The sequence below is a fragment of the Galeopterus variegatus genome, unplaced genomic scaffold (genome assembly GCF_000696425.1).
Source record: "Galeopterus variegatus unplaced genomic scaffold, G_variegatus-3.0.2 Scaffold793, whole genome shotgun sequence".
Classification (NCBI taxonomy): Eukaryota; Metazoa; Chordata; class Mammalia; order Dermoptera; family Cynocephalidae; genus Galeopterus; species Galeopterus variegatus.
In genome coordinates, this window is record NW_007726904.1 from 140394 (window position 1) to 158380 (window position 17987).

General features: G+C 40.6%; 1 protein-coding gene across 1 annotated transcript in view; it reads left to right on the forward strand.

The window, feature by feature from the left end:
• Positions 1–17987, forward strand: part of OSBP (oxysterol binding protein) — a gene marked incomplete at its 5' end in the record, with an annotated part of 33790 nt that overhangs the window by 6139 nt on the left and 9664 nt on the right. Inside the window, 8 exon segments of the mRNA XM_008572492.1 lie at positions 1335–1585; positions 6210–6408; positions 6651–6753; positions 7071–7125; positions 7682–7813; positions 14048–14293; positions 14570–14695; positions 15647–15694. Coding sequence (XP_008570714.1) covers positions 1335–1585; positions 6210–6408; positions 6651–6753; positions 7071–7125; positions 7682–7813; positions 14048–14293; positions 14570–14695; positions 15647–15694 — 1160 coding nt within the window.

Here is a 17987-nt window from a genome sequence, read left to right on the forward strand (position 1 = left end):
CGGGGCCTTGGTGTTATCAGCACCGCACTCTCCCGAGTGAGCCATGGGCCGGCCCATGATTTGATTTTTTCTCAAGGAAAATGGTAGGATTTCCTTTTGAGATATTGATATTATTTAATTATACTGAGCTTGTTCACTTAGAGCTGACCAAGATAGTCACCTGCTGAGTTTTTTTTTTTGTCTTTTTTTTGTGACCGGTAAGGGGATCGCAACCCTTGGCGTGGTGTTGCCCACACCGCGCTTAGCCAGTGAGCGCACCAGTCATCCCTATATAGGATCCGAACCCGTGGCGGGGGGCGCTGCTGCACTCCCAAGTGCCACACTCTCCCGAGTGAACCACGGGGTCGGCCCTGCTGAGGGTTTTTTGTTGTTGTTTATCTCATTCTCTGTCATTTCTTGTACTGTATTCAATATCTACTAAGCAGTGAAAGGAAAATTTACCACTTTGTAAATTTTTTGGTAACAGGTTATATTTTAACTTTGGTCCTGCCTTCTCTGTCTAGCAGATAGGGTAGATCTTTCCTTATTTCTTTTGTTTTGAGCACAGGACATTAGGTCCTGCCTCACTGTTCAAGGGCTTGAAGTTACATTGAGTTTAGTGCTGATGTTAGCTCTCCCAAAGGAAGTGACACTGTTAGAAAAGCACTTTGCAGTTACGAAGGGTTAAGTATAAAACTGATAAGGAGAGGTACAGCATAGCTTCTCTACTTATTACTATTTAATATAAGATCTTGCATTGCTTTCATGGTGGCTTTAATGTCAGATGAGTTTATCATGAAGTTCCTGAGCTCTCCTTCAGAAAAGGTCAATCAGTAGGGCTGTTAGTGACGTGAACTTTGTCTACAAAGAGCTAGACTGCGATTCTTAATTCATTTCATACAGGGCCTGCTGATCAACCAACAGATGATAGTGGATTTGCAATAATAATTAGCTTGGACTAGATGGGAACCCTCAAGCTAGAGTTCATTTCCAATTCCAGGAACCATTCAGATTCTCCTTACTGTCCTCTAGGTCAGTGGTTCTCAAACTTCAGTATGCATCATAATTACCTGGGTAGCTTATTAGAAATGCACATTTCTGGGCTTTGCCTCATACTAGCTGAATCAAAGTCTCTGGGGTTGGGGCCAGAGACTCTGTACTTTGAAGAAGCACCCCAGGTGTTTGTGGTACAGGTTGTCTGTGGATGATACTGTACAGAAATTGTCTGGTAAAGGCAAACCTTTGGTCAGAATGCACAGCATGAGAAGTGTCGGTTTGGTTGTAGACAGAGTAGGTAGGGTTCCAACTCCCAGTCCTGTTGTTGGAGTCTGTAAGTTACCTTTTTATCCCTACAGATGAATCAGGAGATGAAGAGTCTGTCTCACAAACTGACAAGACTGAGCTGCAGAATACTCTTCGGACCCTGTCTAGCAAAGTAGAGGACTTGAGCACTTGCAATGACTTGATAGCTAAGCACGGCACAGCTCTGCAGCGTTCCCTCAGTGAGTTGGAGTCCCTGAAGTTGCCTGCTGAGAGCAACGAAAAGATCAAACAGGTCAACGAACGAGCCACGCTCTTTAGGATAACATCCAATGCCATGATCAACGTGAGTGAGGATAGTGTCTTTGTTGCTTTTAGTTTCTCTCCCTCTTTGAAACATAATTCTTCTCAAATGCCTGAAAATTGTAATTGATAAAGCACAGAACATTAGGTCCTGCCTCACTGTTCAAGGGCTTTAACTTACATTGTTTATTACATGAAATAGAACAGCCTGCACAGATGGAATGACTTTCATGCTCTGCTCAAGTGGTTAGGACATTGCTTCAGCCTGGGAGATAGGAGCCCAAAGTTCCAGCCTTGTTCTGCAACCAGTAGGACATCTGATGGTAATATTAGTTGAGTCCCTTAACCTCTCTGGGTTGTGGTTTTACTTATTTATTTATTTTTAACTCAATCTGTTATAACTAAAAGATCTCCATAGGTCTTTTTCATTGTCATGTTCTTTGAGCTTTAAGTTGGAGTAGTATTGCTACTTTTCAAATATATTCTGGTATATAGGGTGGTGTACAAGTGAGAACCTTATACTAGATAGTCCCATCTTTAGTTCTTGATTTTAGGGGTAATTCTGTTGATAAGACAAAATATTCGATTTTAGGTACTTGGCTAATGTTTTTTGCTTCCTGTGATTCCTACCTCAGATGGCTATTGTTGGTTCGTGGAACATTTTAGCTGCTTGGGGCATGGCTCTAGGTAAACACAAAGCACCACCGGCATTAGTGATCTGTTGATAAATATGAAATGAATACATGGTTTAAACAATGCTGTTTTTCCTCTACTGGTAACTGGTTCTCACCTGGCAGGTTGTTTTAGTTACTTTCCACATAAAAACACTTGAAGACTTTTTTTGTCCTTGGTGGCTGGCCAGTATGGAGATCTGATGAAAACATTTCTTAAGTGAGAAGAGTACTCTGTGAGAAAGAGTTTATGCAGCTTGGGTTTTTTTTTTGTTTGTTTGTTTGGTTTTTTTTCTGTTTAATTAAATGAGACAAAATTACCTCACTAGTGTCAGATTTTCCCTTGTTTAGGGAGAGATAGTAAGACATCTGTTTAAAATTAGTTTAGTTCATGTGGCTCCTAAAAATCAAAGACATTTTCCTGTGACCAAGAGATAATTTAGTTTTTCTCATTTAACCCCCTTTGTTACTTAATAGAAAGTTGAGATAAAGATAACCTTTATTTCCACATCATTTTCTGAAGTGTTGAACACTTTTTTGGTGCTCTGATTCACAAAAGGTGGAAAGAAGACAAATTATTTTCTTAGGGATTGCAGGAAGATTACCTATCTTCTAGGACTATTCAGCAAATCAGTTCTTATACTTATGTTTCTGGTGTCTAGGCCTGTGATCTTTTTCCAAACTGTTGTACTTCTTAGTGACTGTGTGCCTATTTTTCTGGTCCCCTTGTGACCAGGAAAACGTCATAAATTATATGGTCAATAAATCAATAATAAATATGTTTACTTTTAAAACAGAACAACTCAGGATACAACAGTTTCCTCAGAGTGAATATTGCCTTTTGTCTCGTCATAAATTATATGGTCAATAAATCAATAATAAATATGTTTCCTTTTAAAACAGAACAACTCAGGATACAACAGTTTCCTCAGAGTGAATATTGCCTTTTGTCTATGTCGAGTGAACACCTCACTCCATGACAAATTTTTTTTCCTCCTCTGATGTGAAAATTTTGCTAAATAAAATACCCCTTAATAAAACCGAAACTTTAGTTTGGACTTTTCTCTTGTAAATGTACTCATATTTATTCCTTGGGGAAATTATTCTTTCTCAAGTTTTAAGTGTCCATGACAGAAGTGAGCACAGGCGGCTATACCACACTGGAAGTGTTTAGCCTAAACTAGGAGAACTGGAGAAAGTAATACCTTAACTCAATTCTGAAGGAGTAGTGAGAGTCTATAAAGAAAGGGAATGTAGACCTTGGGGCCTGGAGTCCAACAGTCTTGTGACCTATCTGCATAACTTGTGCTAACCTCTATCTTCATTCCCATCTGTATAACCTGGGGCAACCTACATCCTCTTACCTATCTGTATAATCTGGTTCCACCTCAATTCCTTATCTGTAAATAGACTCTTCATCGGGTTGTTGAAAGGCTTTTTATTAACTAATTGATGTAAAGTGACCAGCAAAGTGCCTGACATTTAATTGTCTCTCACTAAATTTTAATTATAGTCACTATTATTAAAAGGGAGTGAGGGAGAAGAGTTGATCTGGGTAGTGTTGTGGCATTGTAGATCCCTCCCTCCCAAAGTCTGGGAACTACTGGAAATGGACTAATAGTAGAGCAAGGAAGTTGCTAGAGATGAGGCTGGAGAGGAGTTAAGTGTCGGGAAACGGAGGTGGTGAAGATTCTAAATAGGACTTGGTAGTAGTCGATTAGAAGATGATGAGAGTAGTTTTGATGCAGGCATATTTATAATAGCTAATACCTCACTGAATGCTTACTGTGAGCCTAATATGGTTCTAAGTGCTTTATATGTAAAGCAACAACTCTTTGAGGTAGTTATTATTGTTATGATAGTTTTGATGCAGGCATATTTATAATAGCTAATACCTCACTGAATGCTTACTGTGAGCCTGATATGGTTCTAAGTGCTTTATATGTAAAGCAACAACTCTTTGAGGTAGTTATTATTGTTATGCTTTGTTTACAGATAAGGAAAATGAGGCACAGAGAGGTTAAATAACTTGCGCCAAATTCCACAGCTAGGTAGTAGGATGGAGCTGTGATTTTTGTGCCCCAATAGTTCACCTCCAAAATGTGTATCCTGTACTGCCTCTGAGTGTGGAGGATAGAAGAAGTGTATAGATTACAAAATTATTATTTTTTATTTTTTGGCAGCTGGCCAGTAACTGAGCTAACTGACCAGCCCTCAATTCCAAAATTATGAAAGAGGAATCAATAAGTCTTGATGATTGAATGTGAGGAAGGAAACAAAACTAAGAGAAGGATGCCCTTTAGGCTCTGGCTTGGGAAGCTGGGAGGACTCTGGACCAGTTCTTGGGATAGGAAATATCAAAGGGAGAAGCAAAGTCAACAAGGGAGCATGGTGAGTTCAGTTTGGGATCCACTGATTTTGAGGTTGCTTTGAGCCGTTGAATAGCAGTTGGATATTCTGTTCTAAAACTCAGTGAGTTTTCTGGCTAGCCACCAAAAAAATAAACCAAACTCGGTGAGCGCTGGTCTGGAATTACTGATTTAGTAGCCATTAGCCTATAGTCAGTAGGGGAAACTATGGGAGTAGAGACGTTATTTACCTTTTCGTTTCTCTGTAACAGGATGGACTTTTAAGTTTACATTGCCTCCTTCCTTCATTTGTTCATTAAGCAAACTATATCAGGTTCCTACCATGTACAAAGCAACTAAGGAGCTGGAGATCTGTATATGAATAAGCTATAAAATGTGTCTTTAAGTTGTTCATGATCCATCAAGACAGAGCAAATCAGTCAGGATACTGCTGTGCATGTGTAAAATAGAAGAAGTATGTGCAAAGTGCTATGGAAATGTAGAGAAGAGACTGGCTGCTTATGAGACTAGGGGAAGGTGGCATGGGAGAAGTAACATTTGCCATACATCTTAAAGAATGAGGAAGATTTCCCCTTTCTTTGAGGATAGGGAAGGCATTTTTGGCTGAGTGCGTAGCATATGCTGAGTTAAGCAGGCTGGAAAGAAATCTGTGTGTCCAAGAAATGGTGAGCAGTTCAGTGTGGCTCCATTGTAGTGTGCATAGGTAAGAACACCTGCATGGATAGGAGGATACACTGGCAGCTGGTGGCCATACTGTGAAGGGCCCTTTATGTTCATAATCAGTAGTTAGGATTTGGTCCTGATCTTAGTGAGGAGCAAGAGCAGGGAATGATATGACCAGATGTCTGGTTTTTTTCTAGATGCCTTCTTTAATTTCTCAAGTAGGCTTCTATTTTTTTACTTTTTAAATTTTTTTGGTGGCTGGCTGGTATAGGGATCCAAACCCTTGGCCTTGGTGTTACAGCACCATGCTCTACGGCTTCTAATTTTTAAGCTCTGTTGTTTCTCTTAGTGACCAAAATAAAAGCAAAGTATAAGTTTCCTCATATTTGGTCTAATTCACGGCAGATTCTCTTTTCTCAGTGTCTGAGTTCCTCAGCTTTAGGTTACTTGAGTTTAGTCAAGAATTTATTGAAAAGACTGGTCGGTTAGCTCAGTTTGTTAGAGCACGGTGCTGTAACACCAAGGTCAAGGGCTCAGATTCCCATACCAGCCAGCTGCTGGGAAAAAAAAAGAGTTTTTGAAAGCAGTTATCCTGTGCATTTCTCATCTTTCTTTCAGTCAGTAGATCTTTTTTTGGGGGGAGGGGTGGGCAGTTCACATACCTGCCCTTTGTGACATTGTCACAAATACTTTGTCTAGGTTTACCTCTCACTTGGCATTGGTTTCGTCCTTATGACCAGGAAAATATAAAAGAACCGTGTAAACCGTGTTCACTTTTTTCTGGGTTTGACCTTGATTGCAGCACAGAGCTAGCTGTTCCTGATACTGTGGAATAACAGGGAAAATCTTTCATTGTAATTTGTCAGCTTAAGTTCCCAGAATAAGGTTACTTAATGGGTTTAGAGAGGCCTGAGGGGAATCTCTGACCAGCTAAAGTGACACAATCAACACTTTCTCTATATAGGCCTGCAGAGATTTCCTCATGTTAGCCCAGACCCACAGTAAAAAATGGCAGAAGTCACTACAGTATGAAAGAGACCAGCGTATCCGACTGGAAGAGACCCTTGAGCAGCTGGCAAAGCAGCATAATCACCTGGAGAGGGCCTTCCGAGGAGCCACAGTGCTACCAGCAAACACTCCTGGCAGTGCAAGTTCTGTTAAAGGTAAGAGGCTTAGTTCTTAGGTAGCCCGTTCTGATGTGAGCCAGGTGGTTTTCTGCAATTGATAGAAGAACTCCAGATTTGCCCCAATCAGTGGCTCATGTGAAGTGGAATTGGAGCTGTTTGTTTATTCTGGCTTTTCTATGTTTGTTGCTATGTTTGTGGTTAGTATTTAAAAGAACCTGTTGTTTCAGGTGTTTGGTAAATATAACCAAAATAAACAAATGGGACATTTCTCCTTGTAGATCAGTGCTGCTCTGGCAAAGGGGACATGAGTGATGAAGATGATGAGAATGAATTTTTTGATGCTCCTGAGATCATCACCATGCCTGAAAATTTGGGCCACAAGTAAGTTATCCTTATTGTTGAAGAAAATGAACACATCTGGCCATAAAAAGGTTGGAAAGGTCTTAGTGGGAGTATATTAGTTGTTGATATTTACTAAGATCTGGACTCTTTAAGTGGAGAACTGTCAGCTTTTTTACATGAACAAGTTCTTCAGGGATATTTAAATTTGTACCTATTCTATTCTAAGTGTTGTCATTTAATCATCTATCAGTAAGTTTGTACCGAGTATTTGGCATTCTGCTTTGTAAGGAAATATTGAGGACCAAACTCTAGTTCTGGTCTTTGTTCTAATTCTCCATCATGTCTCATCTATGCAGGCGTACTGGTAGCAATATCAGCGGAGCCAGCAGTGACATCAGCCTGGATGAACAGGTAACTCTTACATTAAGTGAAAATTATGTTAAATGGAATAAGCCAGGCACAGAGAGAGAAATAACGCATGTCCTCAGTCATAAGTGGGAGCTAGGAAATAAACAAATAAGTAAAAAGAAAGGAAGAAAAATACAACAATCACAATAATATGTTGAGTTTTCAAAAGGAGTGAACAGAACTGAGGTTACAAGAGGTGGGGAAGAGGGGTAGGTAAGGGAGGAATTGTTAAAGGGCCACGAAAAACAATTACATTGTATATTGTCGAATATACTAATTATGCTGATTTAAGCATCTCATATTGCATGCATGTATTGATATTCAACTCTGTATTCCACAGATATGTACAATCAACTATGTTATAATAAAAAAAAGAAAATAGATGGGAGTTATCAGAGGTGAGGGATTTGGGGTATGGTTCCCAGAGATTGGTTTGTGAAGTGCTAAGAGAAATAGAAAATATTGATTTTTTTTTTTTTGGCATGGGGGAAGGGAAGGTTATAAATACCCAGTTTTCTGGTTTTTGTGGGTGATTGAATGGCTTTGTTTTTGCTCTCAGTACAAGCATCAGCTAGAGGAGACCAAGAAGGAAAAGAGAACCAGAATACCATATAAACCGAACTATAGCCTCAATTTATGGAGCATCATGAAGAACTGTATTGGGAAAGAACTCTCTAAGATCCCCATGCCGGTGAGGTTTTTGCACACCTGGGCTGCTGCCAGGAGGTCCTCTCAGTCTCAGTGGGAAGAGTACCAATGTGACAGCTCCACCCACTTGTGTGGCAGTTTGTGGCATGGTCTTTGTTACCCTTTTAGTCACAAACTATCCTTTAAAATTAGCTGCTTTAATTTTGTCTGTGGATCTGCTATATTCCCAGATCACCTAGAGTCAGGTGCATATGTTCAATAACAGTTATTTATGAGCAAATTCCTATGCTAGATGTACTGGGGGCATGCAAAGATAAATATAGTTTCTGTTTTTAAGAAACATGTAGGTTAAAAGAGACAGACATGAAAACAGGTAGAAAATGTTTTCTATTATAGTGACATGGAAAGTACTATAGATATAAAGGTTTAAGGAGCATGGAAACAAAAACAATTCTTTCCAGCCAGGAAGTTGAGGACCATCTCCATGGTGAAGATAGCATTTGGGCTGACCTCCCTGCCTCTAGTCATGCTTTTCTCCAATCTGTCCACTCTATTGCCAAAATGATCTTTTAAAAATTGCGAATGTAGTCATGTCACTCCTCAGCTTAAAATCCTTTACTGGATCTTCATTGCTTTGAGCATAGTCCAGATTCTTTAGTGGGCAAGAAATCTTGCCTCCCCCTGGGCAAGCCTTCTTCATACACATGCACTGTTCTAGTCATTAGAATTGTCTTCAGGTATTCAGGGGCAGCTTGTCTTTTCCCTCAGGGCATTTGCACACATTACTCTTTCTGCCTTGGCTTTCATCCATTCTTTATGAATCCTTGCCGCTTTTCTTTGGCTGTGGCTAATACCCCCTTTTGCAGGATTCAGCTGTAGTGTTGTCTCTTTCAGCAAACTGTCTCCAGTGCATCCAGTCAGGATGAGACGTCCCTCCTCTGTGCTCCAACAAGTTCCGCTGTTTTGTCTGGGCAGTGTGTATCACTTGATTGTTCATTCCACAAGCATTTACTGAGTGCCTACTATTCACTTTGTGTTATGCCAGTGTATCAGATAGGTATATGTTCAATTTAAAGAAACAAATCCAAAATATATTGGTTTAACCCAGGGGTCAGCAAACTAAGGCTGTTAGGCCAAATTTGGCTACCAGCTATACCATCTATGCAGCCTGCAAGCTAAGAATTTTTTTTTTTGTAGTGTAGCTTGTTTTTTTTTTTTTTGTTTTTTTTTTTTTAGTGCATTAAACTTTATTCCAAATTAGAAATGATGTATAATTGTCTTTCACATAAGTTTTACACTGATATTCTGGACTATTTTGTCAATGCTGCTCCCCCCGCCCCCCCGCAATCAGTTTTTATATAGCCTTTTAAAAGCACAATTTTAGCACAGTAGTTTTTAAAAATTTTTCATTGTCTTTCACATAAGTTTTACACTGATATTCTGGACTATTTTTTCAATGCTGCTCCCCCCGCCCCCCCGTAATCAGTTTTTATATAGCCTTTTAAAAGCACAATTTTAGCACAGTAGTTTTTAAAAATTTTTTATTAATATTGTTATTTTTTTACATTCTATGATGTTGCAGAGCAGTTGGGAGGGAGGGGGAGAGGGGAAAGGGGAAGAACATAGGATGGAAAAAGGAGGACGGAGGAGGGGTGGGATTAAGGCCCATGGCACCCCTCTCATTCCCACAGGGGGGACCACGGGGCTTCTAGTGGTGGCTTGGTTATTGCCGGACTGGGTGCAGATGTCGTGGATGTGTCGCAAAAGCCCTTGACCCCCAACACCTCAGCTCGGGAACTCAGGGCCTTTCTTGCTGTGGCTCAGTGGTCATAGCTGGGGTGGTTGCGGGTGTTGGCGGGGCATAGCTGAGGTCTCCAGCCCTCCTCCATTTCTGTCTTGGTAGCCAAGGTGATGTCCAGTCCTTCTAGGTGTTCTTTGGGAGACCTTTACTAGTTATCAAACTTTGTCTCTGGTTGTAGGTACTTTGTTTTTTTATTTCAGATCTGTGTTGGATTATTTGCTGTTCCCACCACTTAAACTCTGTGCTGGAACTAACTTTTTTGTCCTTTGCTTACTTCTAAAATGGGGGAACTTCCTCCAGCACTTGAGCTCTGTGGTTGAGCTAAATTGCTGCTTTGCTGCTGGTTCCCTAAGAAAGGCTTTTTGTGCAGCTCAGGATTTAAGGGTTGACTTTATAGGTACTTCTGGCTCTCGTGAGATCTGGTGCACCTGGGTTGAGTAGTAACTCTGGTCTGGGCCTGAGTCTTTTCATGAAACTGCACCCCATGCAATTCTATATTCCTGACCAGTCTCCTCTGAGTGGTCCTGTGCTGATTGGGGGACAGATCAGCTGTCCTTGCTGTGCCCTAGTGTTCCCCCAGTGGGCCCATCTCCCCGACTGCCTGTGCTGCAGACACTTCCCATGGACGGGGCTGTGCTCCCGTCCTTTGTGATGACTCACTGACATCTGAGTGGCTCCTTTTTTTCTGTTGTTCTGGCTCCTTGCTCCTGTGTGGGTCCATGGGAACCCTATTAGTGGTCTTGTTGGCCTGGGGGCCACCAAGGCCCTCTTCTCCCATGCTGTCTCCAAGCAACTTCATCCAAAGGGCACAGCTGTGGCTTTTGCTGGCTCCTGCTCCATGCACTCAGCAGCTCCAGCCTGGAAGCAGCCAGGATTGGAAACGGTTGGAGCAGTTTTTTCTTTCTCTCATCATGGCTCTTTCCACTTCATGCACTCCATAGGTCTCTCCTACTCTTCCCCTGAGCTCTAGCGGCCCCAGCTTGGCTATTGTTGCTTTTTTATTGTTTTATATTGGTTTGATTTGTGGGAGAGAGTGATGCTGGGGACCATCTATTCTGCCATCTTGACTGGAAGTCTATATTTTTAAATGGTTATATAAAATCTAAAGGAAGATAATGGTTTGTGCCATGTGAAAATTAATATGAAATTCAGATGTTAATGTTCATAAATTTGTATTGGAACACAGTGATATTGATTCACTTACGTATTGTTTATGGATGCTTTCATCCTACAACAGCAGCGCTGAATGGTTGTAACAGAGACCATATGTCCCTCAAAGTGTAAATATTTATTATCTAGCTCTTTATAGAAAAAACTAGCAACCCTGCCTTAAACAAATATTGGCTTAACTCATGCTTGTGTTAAAGTCCAGAAGTAGGTGGTCTAGAGCTGGTACCATGCCCCTCAGTGTCAGGACTAGACTTCTTTCTATCCTGTTTTTCTGCTGCCTCGGTTGCTAGGTCCGAAGTGGCTGCTCCAGCTTAAACCATCAGGGTCTCATTCCAGCCAGGTGGAAGATGAAAAATGAAGTTGAGTAGGCTCTACCTTTTAAGGATGCTTCCTGGAAATTGCATAAACCATTTTCACTGAAATCTCTGAGGCCAGAACTTAGTTACATGGCCATAGCTAGCTGGAGAAAAGGCTGGAAATGACGACTTCTATTCTGGGTGGCATGGTCTACTTGAATATTGGGGAATCTAACTCATTGCAGAAGAAGAGAAGAATGAATAGTGGGTGGGTGGCTGTAGGTTTTGTACAGCCAGATACTTGTCATTCAGAAATACAGAAAGCATTCTCTTGAGGTTTCTGGACCAGTGTGTGGTTTCTGCCTCTCCATAGACCGTGTTCCTCTTGGGCAGGGACTATGTCTTATTGATCTTTATATTCTTGATACTTAGCCGAGTGCCAGGCACATATAGATCATTCAATAACTGAAGTAATTAATTAACTGGGTCTTAGAAAACAAACAGGTTTATATATGAGTATGTAGGATTTTTGTTAAAAAAAAAAAAAAAAGATTAAAGAATAATGCATCCAAAGTGCCAAGGCCAGTGCCCATAGTAGGTACTCATTTATTTTATTTGCTATTTATAAGGATGAGACGATGCATTTGAAGTGCGTAGTACAATGCCTTCTACATGGTAAGCATTCATAAGTGTCAGCCTTTATCACCATATCATCATCATCATTGTCATCATCATTTTTGTTTTCTCTAGCAAACTGGAAGCTCTTTGAGGGCAGGAACCATGTGTAGTTTGTCTCTGAACCCCTAGGCCTGGCGCTAAGACCAGTACACATTAGATCTTGGTGAGTGTTTGGGGCCTGATCAGTAGAATACACCTCTGTCCCTTTCTACTTTACCTTTTCAATTGCAGTTGACTTTCTACCTTACCTTTAACATTTTCAATTGCAGTTTACTTTTGAAAATGTTTAAGATGGGGCTCAAGGCTCATGCTGGGCTTGACTGACTCCTGAGATTTTCTGTTATGAGTCCTCAGAATTCCAAGGCCAGCCCCCTGTTGGCTCCTCCTCTGGGAGATGGACGCCGCCAGGTGTCTGCCCACAATTTGGTTCCATGCATCACTACTGTCAAAAGTGGGATGTCATTAATGGATGCAGCTAATTTGTTCAACTTAGCTGAAAGATGCCATGCCTCTGAGGCACCGGAAGGACTCCTGTCCCAGGAACAGATGTGTGAACGGAGCCCCCGTCCAGTTCTGTGACTGCAAAGACCTGTTGTTCTAACCATTGTCCTCAAGGAAACATTTATTTGGCTACACTCACACATAGCTTTGGACCATGTGACTCCCCACAGACAAAACTTGGCTTAATCCAGCCCTGGCCTTTTCCCCAGACCTTGATTAAAATGCTTGAGGGCCTCTGGAGGCTCCTCTACTCTAGAGGTTTTAGCTTCTGCCAGATCCCTCCAGCCTCTGGGCTGCAGTAATACCACTGCTTCTCTTTGTCCCTCCAGTCTACCAGTGGTTATGACTTCTTGCTGTTGCTAATCTCTGGGTTGTCTTTTTTGGCTTCCCAACTCTCCATCGGCTGTATACCTAATTCCCTGCTTCCTTCCACTTTAAATATTCAGATTCATTTGTTTCCCTGTTTGGCCTCTGAGTGATAAAATGACCATTATAAAAAGCTTGGTACTTTTAGAGAAAATGTGGTTCCTGGAACAGCTGTTGGGGGCAGGGCTGTGTGTGTGACAAGCAGTGATAGTTGAAGGCTGTGTTGATTCTAGTCCTAGGCACTGATGATACATCCCATAGCTACCAGTGAAGCGTGCCACCCATCCCCAGTCTTCCTCAAAATGTGTGGAAATGTTATTTCATGTTGCCTGAAATTCTGTCACTGAGAGATTTTGTTGGCGTAGTTAATAAACATCCTCTTTGAAAAAAGACTTTTCAGAATTAGGGTTTTATCATAGTCTGTCGCCCCTCAGTGTGCGTTTGTCCTGTCATACAGCTTGTCTCTCACTGTCAAGAAGATGGTTTTGTAGTGTGGCACACTAACTTCTATTTATAGCAAGTTTTTTAGTAGCAAAGTCACTTAAAATTCCAAAAAGTTAATTTAGAAGCTAACTTTTTGGAGTGAGGTGCATGATCAATGTCTCTTTTGTTCACTTCTCTACACCCATTGGATAGCATAGGGTCTGGTACACGAGAACTCAATAAATATTTGTGGAATGAATAAGTGAATAAATGAGTGAATGAACATTTTCTTCCTCAACAGAAGCCCTACCCCCACCCTTCCCACACATACTTGCTCCATCCGTTGGTTGAGTTCCCTAACTTGGCTTTAAAACCTGAAAGGTGAGATCATGCACAGTTCCCTCTCAGTCTCCATCATGAGTGCTCCATGTCCAGAAACACAACTGCCCAGCCTCAGAGAAGAAATCAGAATTCTGGCCTGATGCAGAACTGATTCAAAGCTTAGCAGTTGTCTAGTCCAGGGTGGAAGCTAACTTTTGTAATGCAGTCTTTTCACTAGTCAGGACACACTTGTACTTATGATTTACGACCCTTTCTTTCTTCCCCCAAGATTTTTAAATACCTAATTTCCTCTCTGAGTATACTTGTGCTAAAATATAGTACATTTCTTTTTTTTCATTCATTCATTCATTCAACACTTGTTTGATGATGATCTCCTATGGGCCAGGCACTGATGGCTTTTGGGTATATAGTGCTGAATAGAAGAGGCATAGTTTCCATCTCAAAGAGCTTACAGTTAGTGAAATAAATGAAAACAGTGATTTCTACACTCACTGATATGAATAGTTGACCAAAGAGAATGGGTTGCTTACAGATTAAATCTTAGAGCTGCTTTACTGAGCAAAGGCCTCTTTTCTCCTCCCAGTGATTTGCTTTATTACCTTGACACCTCATTATTTGTTTCTCTACCGAAAAAAAAAAAAATTAAACTGTCTCTTATACATGTGTTGGCAAAGTTTTTTACCTGTTCTTTTCGTTACAGGTAAACTTTAATGAGCCCTTGTCCATGCTTCAGCGCCTTACTGAAGATCTAGAATACCATGAGCTGTTAGACAGAGCTGCAAAATGTGAGAACTCTCTAGAACAGCTCTGTTATGTTGCAGCTTTCACTGTCTCCTCCTACTCCACTACTGTCTTCCGTACCAGCAAGCCATTCAACCCACTCCTTGGGGAGACCTTCGAGCTGGACCGATTAGAGGAGAATGGGTACCGATCCCTCTGCGAACAGGTAAAGGAGCCTCAGGACCATAACAAATATTCTTTCTGAAGAAAGGGATGCTTTTTTCGTTTGATCCATGTGGGTATTGTGTTTGTGGAAATTCGAGTCCCTATCATCCCAGCCTGCTTTCTTTTCCTTCAAGACTTCAACACTGGAGGCCTTGGTATTCACCTCCTGTGTGGGTGTAAAAATGTCGTGTGAATTTTGGTTGTTTATCACCAGTTAATAGGCAGTATCTTTTCATTCTCCTTTCTGCCTTCTTAATTTGAACCTCATTTCTTCAAGGTGAGTCATCATCCCCCTGCTGCTGCACACCATGCCGAGTCCAAAAATGGCTGGACATTGCGTCAGGAAATCAAAATCACCAGCAAGTTTCGAGGCAAATACCTCTCCATAATGCCCCTCGGTAAGGCCACCATCTTTTTAAGAATTAGTGCTCCAGGAATGGGATGTTTTCTCGCGTGATAGAGGAGGTTACTGGTTCAGGAGTACTGAAGTAAGTCAGATTCGGGCACTGAACCTTACTAGCTGGCAGGTTATTTAACCTATCAGCTATCAAATGGCTGAGGAGGCCAGAGACTCTTTAAGGACCCGTCCAGTCATAAATTCTTTGTCTTTTTAGCTGTATTTAACACATCTTTAAGTACTATTTTAGAACATAAATTCTAGCATGCATTTTTTAAAAATTCTATCTCTTAAGAGGTGTTGTTTCCCCCATTATTTCTCTTTGTAAATCAGAACTTTTATGATTGCAAAGTTAGGTTTCTTGGCTAGCCCCTCCCCTTTCTCTTCTCCTTTCTCCCCTCTCTCTTTCTCTACCCTGATGGATTAGGTGTCATTTATGTAATGGGTGAATTCCAGGTAACATGAAACTTTATTTTAAAAGATTTTATTGGATTACAAGTTAATTTTATGTCAAGATCAAAAAGATTAGGATTGGAGTAGGAATCCTGTATGCACTGTTAGAAAGCCAAAACCATAGGGGAAATATGATTATTCAAAAAGTGTTGTAGAGATTCTCACTGCTCTCTTGAACTAGAGCAACCACATTTGGCTGTGTGTATATATACTGAAGAGTGAAATCTGGTCTACAGAAAGCGAAAGAAGTACAAAGCAGATAGAGAGAAACCAAGTAGCTCCCAAGAGATAGAGCTGACAGCAACTGCCTAGGCTCCTAATGGCTTTCCATTTCCTGGTTCTAGTCTTTCATGAGGCGTAGCTGCAGTTCTTGGATATTATAGTATAGGCTTCTTCTTTAATAAGTTACCTGTTTTAGTCCGTTTTGTGTTGCTATAACAGAATACTTGAGACTGGGTAATTTATAAAGAAGAGAGGTTTATTTGGCTTACGATTCTGGGACAGCTGCATCTGGCACGGGCCTCAGGCTGCTTCTACTCATGGCGGAAAGTGGCAGGCAGCCGGCAGGTACAAGCAGATCACATGGCAAGAGGAAGCAAGAGAGAGGAAGCAAGGTGCCAGGGTCTTTTTAAGCAACAAGCTCTCGCGGGAACTAACGAGTGAGAACTCACTCACTAATCCCCCCTCCCCCAGGGAGAGCATTAATCCATTCATGAGGGATCCGCCCCCATGACTCAGTCAGTTTCCAACACTGCCACATTGGAGATCAAATTTCCACATGAGTTTTGGAGGGGACAACACATCCAAACTCCATCATTACCCTTCACTCCGAAGCACAGAATGTAGAAGGTAGTATAAACTAGAAATTAGCCAGAAAAGATCTAGAAATGTTTTATAATATATTAAAGGAGAAAAGAAACTAAAGCGTTAACTCTGTCACTTCATAATTAATATGCAGAAGGCCCTTAGATGAAAAGGAGACTAAGTGATAGATTGGTGTTGATCTTTACTGAGGACCTTTAAAAAGCTTTAAATGGCTTAATTGTCTTTAAAGCTAATAATTTCAGTAGTATTCATAGTAGTAAATGCCTGGGATGTCCACACCTAATTTGCAGAACTTGGATGTCAGTGGTCATATTGCGGTGTGACTTTTCACCATGGAGAAGAGTTTGAGGCCCTTGAGGATCTCCAAAGGGAAGAATTATATTTCATTCCAAGGACAGCAATATACACTTAAAAGTTAATGATAAACCTAAGTTATCAGTGAAATTCTGTACATTTTCTCTATGACCTGGCTAATCTAGAACTCTTCAAAGAGTAAATAAGTATATGAAGATGGTATACATGGTGGATCTAATTTTTTAGAGTTAAAAAATGTCTTTGATAAGGTTCCGTTTCTGTGGTTATTTAAGGATTTGGGTCGCCAGAACATATTGTCTTAAGTCCCTCCCTCTATCAGCTACTTACAGAGTACCTGCCATGTGCCAAGCATGGTTCTTGGTGTTTGGGAAATGTAAGTAAACAAAACAAAAATCCTAGTCTTCATGAGAGAATGAAAAAAAAAATTGACATAGTGACAGGAAGCTGAATGCAGAAGTGTAAACAATGGGATTTCCAGACATTGGCCCTGGGGATGGCTGTTTTTAACATTTTTGGATCAGTGACTTAGAAGGAGAATCAGTTAAATTTTTAATTTGCAATGGCACTCAATTCTCAAAGGGTAAGCTGTCAAGCCAATGGATGTAACTGAAGAAAGATATGTGGACAGGGTTGTGAGTGAGTGAGCATATAGATAACTTGTAAATTCCAACGTATTAAGCATAAAGTAATGCATTTAGGGAAAAGTAATTCAAATTATTGTGGTGATAATTAAAATAACATTTATTTGTGCTCACTGTGGGTCTGGCATTGATATAAGTGCTTTTGTATGTACTAACTCATTCAAACCTAACAATAATTCTGTGAGATACGTACTGTTGTTGTCATTTTTTAAATGATGAAAACAAGGCACATATAAGTTGAGTTGTAATCTGGGCTTTGAGCTGAGGCTATCTGGCTTTAGGACCCAGTGTCTTAACCACTAAGCAGTAAGCAGTACTGAAAAGAAGAAATACTATAAGCCATTAGTTACTGTCGGGAAAATGATGTTGAAGACATGAGTCCGATATTCTCATTGGGGTCTGAAAAGACAAGACAGTTTTAAGTTTATTTGGTGGCAAGAAAACTTTACAAAATTATGATTCTGTTAATTCCACTTTGAAAAAGACATAGCTATGGCTGGAGAAAATCTAATATAGAGCAGTTAAGGTGCCTAAAAGTTTTTGGAGATGGTGACAGTGAGTCAGAGTCTCCCTATAAAATGTACTAAAAAGATTATATCTCTTGTAATCTGGAAAAAATGCTTCTGGAAAATATAATTGAAGTTTGCAGAATAACAAAGACTATGGTAGGTGGCAAACATGAATTTGTTCATCAAGTTCCGGTATATTGGAGCTAGATGGTAGGCTTGAAGTTTAAAGAGATACATTTAAAAAAGAGAATTATTTTATGTAGTTTTGGAGTTCTCCAATCGAAGAAGAATTATAATTTGAAAATATGAGGCTGGCTCATGGCTCACTTGGGAGAGTGTGGTGCTGATAACACCAAGGCCATGGGTTCGGATCCCTATATAAGGATATGGCCGGTTAGCTCACTTGGGAGAGCATGGTGCTGACAACACCAAGTCAAGGGTTAAGATCCCCTTACCAGTCATCTTAAAAAAAAAAAAAAAAAAAAAAAAGTTTAAACAAAAAACCATTCAGCCTGTTGTTTTCTGTGTCATTCACACTCCAGAGTTCTGTGGACC